Below are 13,171 nucleotides of genomic sequence, written 5' to 3'. Positions count from 1 at the left end.
TCTAGTTGAGAAGTTGTTGTTTCGACAAATACAAACACCAACACCACCGGAGAACACTCACGTTCACGATGGACGAAAGCGTGACCTCTACACCGACAGGGCCGCTCAGCCCACTTCAGACCTCGACACCAGACGGCGTCAATCAACGCCGCGAGGCCCATATGACACCATTTAAGGCCGATGGCTACGACAGCCCAGTGCTAGAAAAAATCAGCCAATTTAACAATATGTCCGGACAATCCAGGCAGCTGGAACGCAGAACAAACGACGCGTTGAAGAGAGCTGTTCTCGGACGCGAAGAGGCTGAAATGGAAATGAAGCGTATGAGGGAGGAAATTGAACAGCTGCATGCAGCCGTTGAGCAGGGCAAAGAACGAGAACGCAAAGTTGGGGAGCGTCTGGAAACCGTCATGGTAAGGGCAAAACAGGTATTGGATGCGCAACACAGCTAACAGCTGCACAGGACAGCTACGGCCGTGCGAAGGAGACACATGCGCATACCCAAGCCCTCTGGGAGAAGGAAATTCGACGAGCGAGAAAAGAAAACTTCAAGTCCCAATCAACGATCGTCAAGCTGCAGGAGGAGCTGAAGACGGCACGCACAGCAGCCAAAATCAACGAAGAGTGCCTAGAGCGCGAAAAAGAGCGCAGTCACACACGAGAACAAGAGGCCTTCACTGCCCGCTACCAGATAGTAGGCGTCCAGGAACAGCTCGACAAGGCCCTTGAACGAGTCAAGGTGGTCGAGCAGGAGCGTGATGCGTACAAGACTGCCGCCAAGAACGAGGAGGTTGCACGCATCGCTGCCGAAGGCCGGCTCCCTCTTCCCTTAGCTGACGAAATAGACGAGCTGGCGTCACCAAAGAAAAAGGTCCAGAAGAAGCGCAAGCGTGATTCTGCCAAGGATGGAGGTCGTGTTTCTCTGTCTGCTATGGACTTGGTTGGCTCTGCTGCTACGGAAATTGAAATCGAAGAGCTTTCGCTGCAAGTTGCTTGGGAGAAGCATAGAGCTGAGAGAGCCCAGGAAATGGTTGAATTTCTACAAGCCGAATGCCAAATGCACTCTTGTCGTGGCGCTAGAGAGACTCGCGAAATTTGCCACGCCACGCCACAAAACACTATCGAGCCGGTAGAGTCGACTACACCTGCGGAGCGCATTACTATAGCCGTTCCGGATACCAGCGAAGATACCACCATTACTATCGATTACTTAACCAAGGAGAGGTCTTCGGCTAAGTCTGTAGAGCCTGCAGAGCTTGCCCAGCCCGTTGTCTACGAGCCTGAGCCCATGGCTGACGTTGAGATGACGCCTGAGAGACAGGAGATTCAGCAGCAAAGCACAACCCCCGCAACCGAAGAACGACATGAAGTTATGGACGAAGATGAGCCAAAGGAGGAGCTTGAGGACGACACTGAAATGCTACCGGAACACATTCTCTCAGCTGAATACCACGGCCCAACCATCGAGGCGCCAGCCATGGAAGAGCTCCAGCAGCTGCCGGAACCCGCCCCGGAGCCAGTAGAAGAGTTTGAGTCAATGGTGGAGGAGCGCAAGCTAGATGCTGAAAATGCCGCTGACGAGGCCATGGCGCCATCTGCCGATGCCGTTCCGGAGCTTGAGCCGGAGCCTTTTGTTGGTCACCAAAACGAGAGCCATCACGAATCTGACGGCGAAGAGCGCCGCGAGTCACTCCCTGACCCCGAGTCTCTTGATGAACATCATTTAATTATTATCAAGCCGAGGAAGGAACGAACCAGCACCATTTTCTGCCCTAAGGAGGGTGTTTTCCGCACAGTTTCGGAACAGGAAGCCGAAGCCGCAGCTCTGGAGGAGCGTTTCCAGCCGAAGCCTGTTGAGGAAGAGATGGAGGATAGTCTCGATATTATCCTTCCCGATGCGATGGAAGAGGCGAGAAGCCCCCGTCTATATGCCAGGACTCCGTCGGTTGAGCCGCCGGCATGCGCCATTATGTCGAGAGATTGTTTCACCAGAGACCGCACTTCTCTTCAGTCTCTGCTGAGCGCCCCGCATAGCGAGGTGGAGTCATCGATTCCCAAGACATTCAATATCCCAACTGTGGAGGATTACGAGTCCAGGACCGAGATCGCAGTTGACGATGTTGCTGAGGAAGCCGTTGTAGACGAGGATGAGTATGAAGCGCGCCTGGCGCCTGGCTCCCCTACGCCTACAATGTACTCGTCCACGAGTCGTTTTAAAGTTACAACAACAACCGTTCCTGTGCGCGATGAATCGTCTCAGCACAGTTCTTCGTTCAACGAGAAGCTTCGGACCCCCTCGGCGAGCAGCAGTGCGAGCTTTGATCTCACCGACCCAGCTCTCACGCCAACTATGACGCGTGAACAAGCGCTTGCCAAGATTCGAGAGCGAAGAGGGCGCGCGCGAAGCATTGCCCAGGCGACTGCGGTACCACCTAAGAAGCTAGCACCGACCAGCGCGAAACGCGACATCAGCTCGTCCTCGGCCAAGGCCCCTCTCAGCAAGACAACTCCGAGAACCATCTCAAAAACCACTGCGACGACTGCGACACGGGCCAGGCCTGCACCCAAGCCAGCAACCAAGCCAATCAGCAGGCCAACAAGCAGGGCGGCAAGCAGGGCCCCTAGCCGAACCACGACTAGCAGCCGGACCACGAGCCGGACACGATAAAGCATGGCAAGGAGTTATATCCACTAGCGAGTACTCTTTTGATGTTTTTGTTTCGTTGTTTGGGTTTCATCCTGGAGCGATTTTTTTTGGGGGCCTCCAGTAATGACTGCATCTGGAGATGATACGTATATATGTGTTTGAGCCGAAGGCTGTATATTGGCATTCATTATGAAGATTTGGGATGCTCGGCGTTGCATGGAGTTACTGCATTTGTTTCCTTGGGCTATTGCGTGCGTTGTTGTTGTTTCTTTTCTTTTTTTGGTTGTTTTCTCTTTCTCTGTCACATTGGATAATAATAATATTGATCTCGATGTGGTCTCATCATGGCTGTCTTTATTTTCAAGCAGATCAATGTGACGCGTGGTGTCTCTGCTTACCAGGTCAGGATATAAGACGGGTTAGCTGCGGCACCCTTGCTGAGTGCAGCAACAGCCGCCCCCCGGAAAGGTCCCCACAATGCAGATGCCAGGCACGAGAAACCAAACCCGAGGTCCTCCGCAATCTTGTGGACGGCTTCAATCTATCTACCAACCCGAATCCAATTCGTCGCCCACGGCGCAACATCTCTGGGCATCCACTCCTTTCATTGCATTTGCTTTCCGCCCATTGCGTCCACTCGATCATCTGTACTCTGCGAATTTCTCCATTCGCTGGGGCTCTGTCAATCGCCAAGAGCCCCCCCTCCTCCCGGGCACGGTTTTTCTTCGACACAACGCGCGCGACCGTATTCGAAACAATCTTGCACAAAGCTCGGCGCCATGGGTGGAAATTCGCGAAGCAATGGTGCGTCGCACGAGAACGGCGATGTTCCTGACGCTGGGCTGAGAAGCTTGGATCATTGTGAGTCCTCCCCCTTGATACCCAGTAGGTGATGTATGCGGAGCAGTAAACATGTCCTAACACAGGTGTCGCAAACTAGACAAGAGGGCTCTTCCACCGTGGCGGTACCGACTTCGACAACAGGCACTGCCCTTGATCCGCTGGGAGACGCCGTACCTGGCGTGGATGCAGGAGAGGCTGCGCACGCCCGCACTCGACAGCTACTTTGCCATCACGGCGAACCTGGGCACTCACACCTTCTTCATGGTCTTTCTGCCCATGTGCTTCTGGTGCGGGCAGGCCTGGTTCGGGAAAGGGTAAGAAATGGGCGGCGGTGTTGTCTGCGAGCGCGATTGGAACAGAAAAAACATGTCGGGAAAAAAGGCATAATACTGACTGGGTTTGGACAGGCTCGTGCACATCCTGGCCCTGGGCGTCTTCTGGACAGGCTTCGTCAAGGACTTTTACTCGTTGCCGCGACCGCTCTCTCCGCCGCTCCACCGCATCACCATGTCCGGATCGGCCGCACTCGAGTACGGCTTCCCGTCGACGCACAGCGCCAACGCGGTCTCGGTCGCCGTGTACGGACTGCTGATCCTCAAGAGCCCCGAAAACTCCCTGCCACCCGCCGCGAAGCTGTCCTTGGAGTGCCTTTCCTACTTTTATGCCGCGTCCATCGTCTTTGGGCGGCTGTACTGCGGTATGCACGGGTTCCTTGACGTCCTCGTCGGGTCCGTAATCGGCGTGGCTATTGGCATGCTCGAGTTCTACTACGGCCCGGCGTTTGACGCGTACATGCACGCGAGCTCCTGGGTCGCGCCCGCGGTGGCTTGCCTGGTCATTGTCATCCTCGTGCGCATCCACCCGGAGCCCGCGGACGACTGCCCCTGCTTCGACGACAGCGTCGCGTTCGCGGGCGTCGTCATCGGCCTCGAGTTCGGGTCCTGGACGTACGGCAAGATCCCCTGGGATCCGTGGGTGGCCAACGCGTACGCCGGAAACGGCACCGTCGACGTCACCCCCCTCGGCTGGGGCCTCAACGTCGTCCGCATCGTCTTCGGCGTGCTCATCGTCTTCGCCTGGCGCGAGACGATGAAGCCGCTACTCCTCAAGGGCCTCCCGCACCTGTTCCGCCTCATCGAGTCGTGCGGGTTCACGCTGCCGCGGCGCTTCTTCACGCCGGCCAGCGAGTACAAGTCGGTGCCTTCCGGCTCTCGCATCGACACACTCTTCCCGACCGCGTCCGACTTCCCGCGCATTGTGGCGGGCATCCGCCACCCGACGACGCGCGGCCGCTCCGTGTCCATCGGCCCGCAGAGCGCGGCGGACGCGTACGAGACGCTGGCGTACCGCGAGCGCCAGCGCCGCGAGAGCATCGGCAGCAACCACAGCCTGCGGAGCCGGTCGACGGGCAACCCGGACGCCGGCGGGTCGGAAGACCAGGCCGGCAGGGCGCTGGCGTCGGGCGCGCAGAAGCCGCCGTCGAGGACGGAGTACGAGAAAATGATTGCGGGCAACGAGGCTGTCTTGACGCCAGCGGATGAGCCTACGGAGCAGCAGAGCCGGGCGGTCGACGAGAAGGAAGTCTTTGCGCTGCTCGTCAAGCCGCGTGTACGGTACGATGTCGAGGTTGTAACAAAATTAATTGTCTACACAGGTGAGTCTCCGTACAACCCCCGGCCGAACCCCATGGTCTTTTTAGGGCTACTTTGCTAATTCGCGTCAGGAATTGCTTGGTTTGCCGTTGCATTGATTCCGATTATTTTCGAGGTGGTTGGACTCGGCACGAATCATTTATAGACGCATTAAACAAGTCAAAAGAGCACATACCTTTCCACAGCATTAGATAATTATGCGGTACATATGAGGCTGGATCACGGCGTTAATGATGATGAACGTTAAGCACCATGCTCGAAGCAAGGTGCACAGTAATGAAAACCCCATTCATATTGTAATCATACAAGACGTTCAATAACTTGGCGTGGCATGTGAGCGAAGCCATTTTTAGCAAGCTGGGCGGCCCAAACAACGCCAGCCTGATAAGTAGCTTATTAAATAGACTTGGGCACCTAAAAGAAGGGCAATAGCCGATTGAATAACTGGGAATGAAGAAAAGACCAAGCAGCCATAAAACAAAAAGAAACCATGACAAAGAAACAAAGCCTGGAAGAGACTGAGTTGAGCTTGAATACTCATATAGGGCCATATAGGGTAGCTACTTGGGTCTCAGGCTGCCATGTGGAGGGCAGTTTAATGGATTCACGTCGCCAGCGCGTGACGGCCCGTCTTCCCGACCGCATCTCAAACCATCGATTTTCTACGCAGCGCAGAGACTGCTGCAACGGCAGCCCAGCACCATCCAATCGCAACCGAAAATATCCATCCAGAAGATCGAGAGACATAATAGAGAAATAGAGACAGACAGCCGGCACAATGTCCGACTTTGAAGACGCAATGGACGTCGACTCGGCCCCCACCGTGAGCAACGACGCCCTCTTCTCCGCCGATGCTAGCAAAGGCAAGCGAAGCACGGCGGCCAACCTGCCGGTCGAGGCCGAAGATACGCTACCATGGTAAGCAACCCGCGGCATCCTCGTCACCAAACCTCTCCCAGCTAAATAGTTCCTGCTCCCTCTGCTTGCAGGATCGAAAAGTACCGACCGGAATCCCTCGACGACGTCGAGGGCCACCAGGACATCCTCGCCACCATCAACAAGTTCGTCGACGCCAACCGTCTACCACACCTGCTCCTCTACGGCCCGCCCGGCACCGGGAAGACGTCGACCATCCTGGCCCTCGCGCGGCGCATCTACGGCGCCGCCCACGTGCGCCAGATGGTGCTCGAGCTCAACGCCTCGGACGACCGCGGCATCGACGTGGTGCGCGAGCAGATCAAGACGTTTGCGAGCACCAAGCAAATATTTGGCATGGGCGGCGGGAATCGGACAGGCGGCAACGGCAGCGGGATGGCGGGCTTCAAACTGATCATCCTGGACGAGGCTGACGCCATGACCAACACGGCGCAGATGGCGCTGCGCCGCATCATGGAAAAGTACACGGCCAACGCGCGCTTCTGCATCATCGCCAACTATGCGCACAAGCTCAGCCCGGCGCTGCTGAGTCGCTGCACGCGTTTCCGCTTCAGCCCGCTCAAGGAGGCGGACATCCGGCAGCTGGTGGTCAAGATCGTGGACGAGGAGGGCGTGCGCATCGGCGCCGAGGCCGTCGACGCGCTCGTCAAGCTGAGCAAGGGCGACATGCGCCGCGCCCTGAACGTGCTGCAAGCATGCCACGCGTCTAGTAAGTTTCGGGACCCCCCCCCCTCTTGCCGTATTCTCTGCTAACGCTCCAACCTCACAGGCACGCCCCTGCGAGCGCCCGGCGCGCCCAAGGTCCCCGACGCCGAGGTCCAGCGCGAGACCATCACCACCGAGACCATCTACACCTGCATCGCGGCGCCCGCGCCCGAGGCGGTGCAGCAGATCCTGTCGACGCTGCTCAGCACCGCCGACGTCACCAGCTGCCTCAACACGGTGCACTCGATCAAGCGCCTGCAGGGGCTGGCGCTCGCCGACGTGGTCACCGCGCTGGCCGAGGAGCTCGCCAAGCTGGACGTGCCGCCCGAGGTCACCATCGCGTGGCTCGACGGGCTCGCCGAGATTGAGCACCGCGTGGCGGGCGGCGCCAGCGAGGTCCTCCAGACGGGCGCGGTGGTCGGCGTGGTGCGCGCGGGCGTGGAGCTGATGGGCAACAAACCGATCAAGACGTGACGGAGGGAGGACTGTGTATAAAAAGAGAGCAAGCATGGCATGAACAATAAACATTACGACGAATAAAAAATGGTAAAATTTAAAACAAGTACATTGCTCATGTAGTGACATCAAGTCTGGGTATCATGGAGACGAGCCAACTCGTCAAAGCTCATCATCGTCATCGTCGTCCATCAAAAATATGGACACCCTCTTACTTTCACCCTCGGACTTGACGTTGGTCATCTTGACATCTTCTGGTTCCGTCTTTGCACGAGATTCATGCTTGACGTCGGCGAGATCTAGCTTGGCCTCGTCCTTGACATCGCTCTTGATCTCGCTCCTGACTTCTTCGTCTTTGATCTCGTTCTTGATTTCATCTTTGATCCCGTCCTTGGTCTCATCTTTGACCTCATGCTTGACATCATCCGCGCCTTCGCTCTTGACTTCATGTTTGACCTCACGCTTGACTTCGTCTGTAGTCTCGTCCTTTACCTCGTCGTAGATCTCGTCCTTGACCTCGTATTTTAGCTCGTCCTTAACCTCGTCCTTGGCTTCTCGCTTCACGGACTCTTGTTTGACATCCTCAGCCTTGACGTCTACACTCGGCAGGATTGGCCCGTCATCCAGCTCCCGCTTCCCGACCTCCTCGCCCCCCCCTTCCCTGACCAACCCACTCTGGGCCTCCCGTGTAATCTTTTCCTGGCGCCGCTTGTAAAACGTGTCCAAGCAGTTGCGCCGCTCCTCCTGCGTCCACCCCTCCACGACGAGCGCAAAATCCTGCGCGGTCGCGAAGCCAAACTCGCGCGCCATCTCACAAAACTGCCGCAGCTGCACGTCCTCAGGCGGGTTGTACATTCTGTGTAGCGCGTCCAGGTCTTGGATCCCGTCTTGGCTGCCCGCGAACAGGGCATTCTGACCTTGCGCGTCGTCGGCCCACGAGGCCATGGCGGCGTGCCGTGAGATCTGCTCCTCAATCTTGGAGGTGCCGACGACCTCGGCGTTGTCGTGCGTGTATTCAACCCCCGCCGATGCGAGAATGGCCTGGATGGCATCGCTCTTACGCGGTGTCACCTTCCGGCCATCCGGCTTTGGCTTCCGGTCCTCAGCTGTGAGGAGAGCCGCGAGCTGGCCAACGCCGTTGTCGTCGTCACCATTCTCGGCTTTTACGGGGACAAGACCGTCCTCGTCTTTTGCTGCCTGGCCCATGTCTACTTCTGCCAGCGTTACACCGACTTTCGCTTCCGCAATATTCGTCTTGTTGACAATGTCACGTAGTAGGCCGCTATCACTGTGAAACGTGAAAATGTTGGACAGACCAAAGATTTCGCCCTTACGATCTGCATCTTGCTGGACGCCACGGAAGTAGCGACGCTCTGATGACGCAGTATAGCCAATATTAGCCTGCTGCTGCTTGTAGACTTGGCGCGCGTAGACAATTTCTTCAACGGTGCCGAGTGAAATCAGCCGGAATACCTCGACATCACGAGTTTGACCGATGCGATACGCCCTGTCCTGTGCCTGAAGATCGTACGAGGGATTCCAATGCGGGTCAACAATGACAACTTTGTTGGCCGACGTAATGTTGAGGCCAACACCACCTGCCCTTGTCGAGATGAGGAATACAAATTGCGTCGGATCGGAGTTGAAGGTGTCGACAACTTCCTGTCTCTGCTCGTAGCTCAAGCTGCCGTCTAGATAGCTCACTGTATAGCTCGTGTTGGTGAAGAGGTGCTGCAAGATACGTAATAAACGAACGCTGTGGGAGAAGACAAGCACTTTATCACCATTGCTGTGCCAAAACTTGAGAAGCTTCTTCATAACTTTCCATTTCCCGCAAAACTCGGGGTTCACCAGATTACCAATCTGGTCGCGCTGCGCATAGAGCGTCTGCCATCTGTCTGGCATGCAAATCTTGAGCGTGTTGAGCTCGGAACTTTGCTTGCCCTCGAGGTCAGTCGCCGACGGCACGAGGAGCGTCATGTGGTTGGAGAGTTTCTGCAAGGACATCATGCTGGGGAACACGGCGCTCTGCCAGGTCCGGCCGTCGCTGAGGTATCGCCCGCAGCACCAGCCCAGCTTCTTGTCATGCTGGCATGTCTCGGAAATGTTACGTATGACAGAGACATCGTCACTTTCGAGGAAGTTGTCGTATGCTTGCTTTTGAAGGTCGGTCAACGGACAGAAGACGACACGATCCGTCTTCTTGGGCAGTTGGTCGGCGATGAGACTCTTCATTCGCCGTAGAAAATAGCGTGGGAGTAAATTGGTAACGAGCTTCTGGGCTGTCTGTCTTGCGAGACTCAGCTGGGCCAAGGTAGCTTCGTGGGATTGGCCGACGGCCAGCGGCTTGCTGATTGTTTGGCTCCATTCTGCCCTGGTGCCGAAATTGCCTGGGTTGGTCCAGTCCAACAGCGTCCAAAGCTCCTCGTATTTGTTTTGAATGGCCGTGCCGGTGAGCCCAATGCGACATAATGCGTTGATTTCGTTCATGGCTTTGGTGGTTTCAGAATTGTGTCCCTTGAGTTTGTGGCATTCATCTGCTATAACGGCGTCCCACTGGACCATGTTAACAGCACTACGACTGTTTTTGTATGTGTCATAGGTGGTGATCATGATTTCAGACATGCCCGCTCTCATTGTGCCGAGAATATCATCCTTGTTCGGCCCATGGTAGATCTCGGCATGCCACCAACCCCAACGATCCAACTCATTCTTCCAGTTTATGAGGAGCGACCCGGGGCATATGATCAAAATGCGAGGATACCATCGATCAGTGCTGCACCATCGTATTTGCCGCATCCTTCGATTATCTCGCTCGTCGCCAGTTTTGCCAAACGCGGCGGTCAAGAAGGCGACTACCTGCACCGTTTTGCCGAGGCCCATGTCGTCACCGAGAACGCCACCCTCCTGATAAACAAACTTGCGATGGAGAAATTTGACGCCTTCAATCTGGTAGTCGCGCAGATACTGAGCGATTGACGCCGGGATAAGGCCTGCTGATTGTGGCAGCTCAATGACCTCGTACGCGCGAACGGGGCGAATGCCGCTACTAGCCGGGAAGACAGGGCGCTCGTTGAAGTTTTTGATGCCATTCTTGTCACCAAGATCTATGCTGGTGTAGTCTGGTGGAAGCATGAGTGCGGCCTCATGATGTTTCTTCCTGTCCGTGTCAAATTGCTGTCGTCGCTCAATCAAATAGTCGGGCAATTCGGGCTGCCAGTCATCGTCGAGGACGACATCGTCGGCATCAGTCGCTGGCCTCCCAGCACCGGTGCTTCTTCTTTTCGGCGCCGACTTTCTCTTTGCGCGCTTCTTCTTGGGCTTTGCCACTGGTACAGAATCGGATTCGTCGGTCCATTCCACCTTTTCGGAAAAGGAAGGCTCAGCCTTTCGTTTTCGCTCTTCTTCTTTAATATCAATATCTGATTTCAAATTGCTTCCCAAGTCGTCATCGTCACTATCCAGTATGACAATGGGTGTTGCGCTGGTGGCCGGGGCCATATTCGCTGGTGTGCATACTTGATGGATGTGTGGGTTTGTCAGTGGGATGAATTGGTCGACGCGTGTGTGAAGCGCGTTAAGTGAAATGGCTGAGGAGCGTCGACACGTGATAAAGGAGGTTTAGGCAACATCGCACTATGATTGTAGAATGGGCAACTTTAATCATCGCTTTGTAATCCGTAGTGTTGAAACTTTAATGCCTCTAGCCTATTTTCTTGACATTGTATCTGCCCATGGTTTCGAGGTTCGTGCAGTGCAGTACATTTCCAGCCTGGGATTAATTGAACTTGTAAGCTGCCTCAAGTCCAAGTGACATCGCATATTCAGAGGCCCACCTTGTGAAGTATTCGTTCTTTAATTTATCAGAATATTTTACATGGCTCATCACTTCCTGATCATTCGATGCGTAGCGCAGTTTTGTCGCCGGCGCGGCCTCCGATTCTGGTGGCCCCCCAAGCTCCGCCAAGCTCCGCGCTACGGCCACAGCGGCAGCTTGCCAGCGGCCCTTCTATTTTAAACTACCTGCGAAAGCTGAAACTGCACCGACCAACAAAATGCCCTTCCATCGACAATGAAGCCATACATCTACCCCTAGATGCTCAAATACTCTCACCAATCGAGATACATCCAACAATCCTGTCCTGATACCCTACGCATCCCCTAGCGCTCCGCGCCGTCGTGAGCAGACCATGGCTTCCTCAACCCCAGCCGCTACGAGCGACAGCGGCCAGACCGAGCAGACAATTCACAAGATACCCGACATCCTTCCTCGCGAGCGCGTATTTCCTATCCAGATAGGCGGCGAGCTCTTCAAGCTCTCCGGCGCTTCCATCTCATCCGACGGTGGGTAGGAGTCGAAGCGCATTGCGTTGGGTGATTGCCCACAAGCAACCTGCGGCTAATATGACCCTTGGGGGACAGCCCCCTCCTACTTCTCGCAGTATTTCTTGTGCCAAATCAAAACGGCAGAGAAAAAGGGGCAAGATATATCTTCCAGTATCCGCACCCTGTACATCGACCGCGATCCTGTCACCTTTGGCGACATAGCCCTGCACTTGCAAGGCTACCATCTCCAGCCCCGCGATGGCACCCATTTCGTGCGCCTCTTTGCTGATGCCCAGTTCTACAACTGTAGGTCATCAGACTGACGCCTGATGAGTGCATTCAGCTGACCGCGCATGCTACCAGTACCGAAGCTCATGTCCCAGCTGTATGAGGAAAGCATCTTCATTTCGATCGGGCACCGCGAGTTCCAAATTCCACGCGACGTTCTTACCGACCCTGGCAACTCTCCCAACTACTTTTCCCTGGGCTTCGGTCTGATGTTCGCCCGACGCGACGAAGTATTTCCTGGTCTCGATCGCGAAGGGCTGATACGACCGCCCTCTATCCTACCCCCAAGTGTTTCGAACCGAAGCGCGGATACCTTTGCAGAGCTGCTGCATCTTCTACACGGATATCCCGTGAATATACGGGACGAGACCCATCGCGACGAACTGCTGCGCGACGCGCGATACTTCCATTTCAAGGGCCTCGAACAGAAGCTGATTCCCCACTCCATCAGCTTCAACTCACTCAGGGAGCGCAACGAAATCGTTTTGCGACTGGAAAATGTGCAGAAAAGCGGAGTTTACATCGTTCACGACCGAGCCGAAGAGATGATTGGGGAAGGTGGTATGGCTGAGTTTGACGAGTCCCTGCCCGGCTGGATCAACTATGCGCGACCATATGTCGATGACACCCCGGCCGAGCTTGTCCTTGAAATCGGAGGCGAGAAAACTCGTCTTCATTTTACGAGCAATGGCCCGCGGGCCGAATTCTTTGGCGACACGCGAACCAGAGTGTCCAAGCTCTTCGAGGTCATTGCGACGAAGCTCGGCCTGCCCCCGACGACGCAGCCCCTGGGCCTCCTCATGGCATCCGGCGGGGCCCGATCACTGCCGGCGGCGCCCGGTAACACGCCTCTGAGCGAGGACCTTGTCAAAGTCAAACTTGGGCCCGAAGCTGCCGTTACACTGGACGGACAAGACTACACATACACTCACCCGCCTTCGGCCGACAACGCCGACTCCGTGACCATGAACTCACGCAAACGCCGGCGCGGGGACGCCGCTGCCTCGGATGAACAGCAGGAGGGGGAACAGTGGACTATAAAGCGTGGGCAATGGAGGCTGCGCATTCAGCGCAGCACGCATGGAAAGAGCAATTTTGAGTGCGCAATGGAGGCGGTGTGCTTGGATGCCTTTAGCTCTGAGCTGGGGCGGAATAAGAGGAGGGGTTTTTTGAGCGGCTAGATTCGAACATGAAGCAACGTTGACATTTTGGGAGCTTAGGTTTTCTTTAATTTTGAAATTGGAATTACGCATTGTACATATACGTACTATCATACGTACTATGAATATTGTATCATTTAATTGCAAATTCTTTTGTT

At 55.6% G+C, this 13,171-nt stretch overlaps 5 protein-coding genes across 5 annotated transcripts; 4 read left to right on the top strand and 1 right to left on the bottom strand.

Annotated features, from left to right (window-relative positions):
• Positions 1-68: 68 nt before the first annotated feature.
• On the top strand, positions 69-2,625 carry ISF_04908 (hypothetical protein; the record flags this gene model as incomplete). Its single annotated transcript, XM_018848513.1, has 3 exons — positions 69-413; positions 464-2,425; positions 2,473-2,625. The coding sequence occupies 3 exons, from the start codon at positions 69-71 to the stop codon at positions 2,623-2,625; spliced, it is 2,460 nt and encodes an 819-aa protein (XP_018704239.1).
• An 801-nt stretch (positions 2,626-3,426) lies between these two features.
• ISF_04907 (sphingosine-1-phosphate phosphohydrolase) lies at positions 3,427-5,203 on the top strand (the record flags this gene model as incomplete). Its single annotated transcript, XM_018848512.1, has 3 exons — positions 3,427-3,508; positions 3,588-3,804; positions 3,898-5,203. The coding sequence occupies 3 exons, from the start codon at positions 3,427-3,429 to the stop codon at positions 5,201-5,203; spliced, it is 1,605 nt and encodes a 534-aa protein (XP_018704238.1).
• Positions 5,204-5,920: 717 nt separating this feature from the next.
• ISF_04906 (activator 1 subunit 3) lies at positions 5,921-7,257 on the top strand (the record flags this gene model as incomplete). The annotated part of the gene is made up of 3 exons (XM_018848511.1): positions 5,921-6,060; positions 6,132-6,787; positions 6,848-7,257. 3 exons carry the CDS (start codon positions 5,921-5,923, stop codon positions 7,255-7,257), a joined length of 1,206 nt encoding a protein of 401 aa, XP_018704237.1.
• Positions 7,258-7,401: 144 nt separating this feature from the next.
• Positions 7,402-10,740, bottom strand: ISF_04905 (DNA excision repair protein; the record flags this gene model as incomplete). The annotated part of the gene is made up of 1 exon (XM_018848510.1): positions 7,402-10,740. The coding sequence occupies one exon, from the start codon at positions 10,738-10,740 to the stop codon at positions 7,402-7,404; it is 3,339 nt and encodes a 1,112-aa protein (XP_018704236.1).
• A 689-nt stretch (positions 10,741-11,429) lies between these two features.
• On the top strand, positions 11,430-13,034 carry ISF_04904 (BTB/POZ fold domain containing protein; the record flags this gene model as incomplete). Its single annotated transcript, XM_018848509.1, has 3 exons — positions 11,430-11,583; positions 11,662-11,871; positions 11,929-13,034. 3 exons carry the CDS (start codon positions 11,430-11,432, stop codon positions 13,032-13,034), a joined length of 1,470 nt encoding a protein of 489 aa, XP_018704235.1.
• Positions 13,035-13,171: the final 137 nt, after the last annotated feature.

Source organism: Cordyceps fumosorosea (assembly GCF_001636725.1).
Source record: "Cordyceps fumosorosea ARSEF 2679 chromosome Unknown scaffold_11, whole genome shotgun sequence".
Taxonomy (NCBI): Eukaryota; Fungi; Ascomycota; class Sordariomycetes; order Hypocreales; family Cordycipitaceae; genus Cordyceps; species Cordyceps fumosorosea.
The sequence above is the reverse complement of the archived record's forward strand: the minus strand, read 5'-3'. Positions and strand labels throughout refer to the sequence as shown.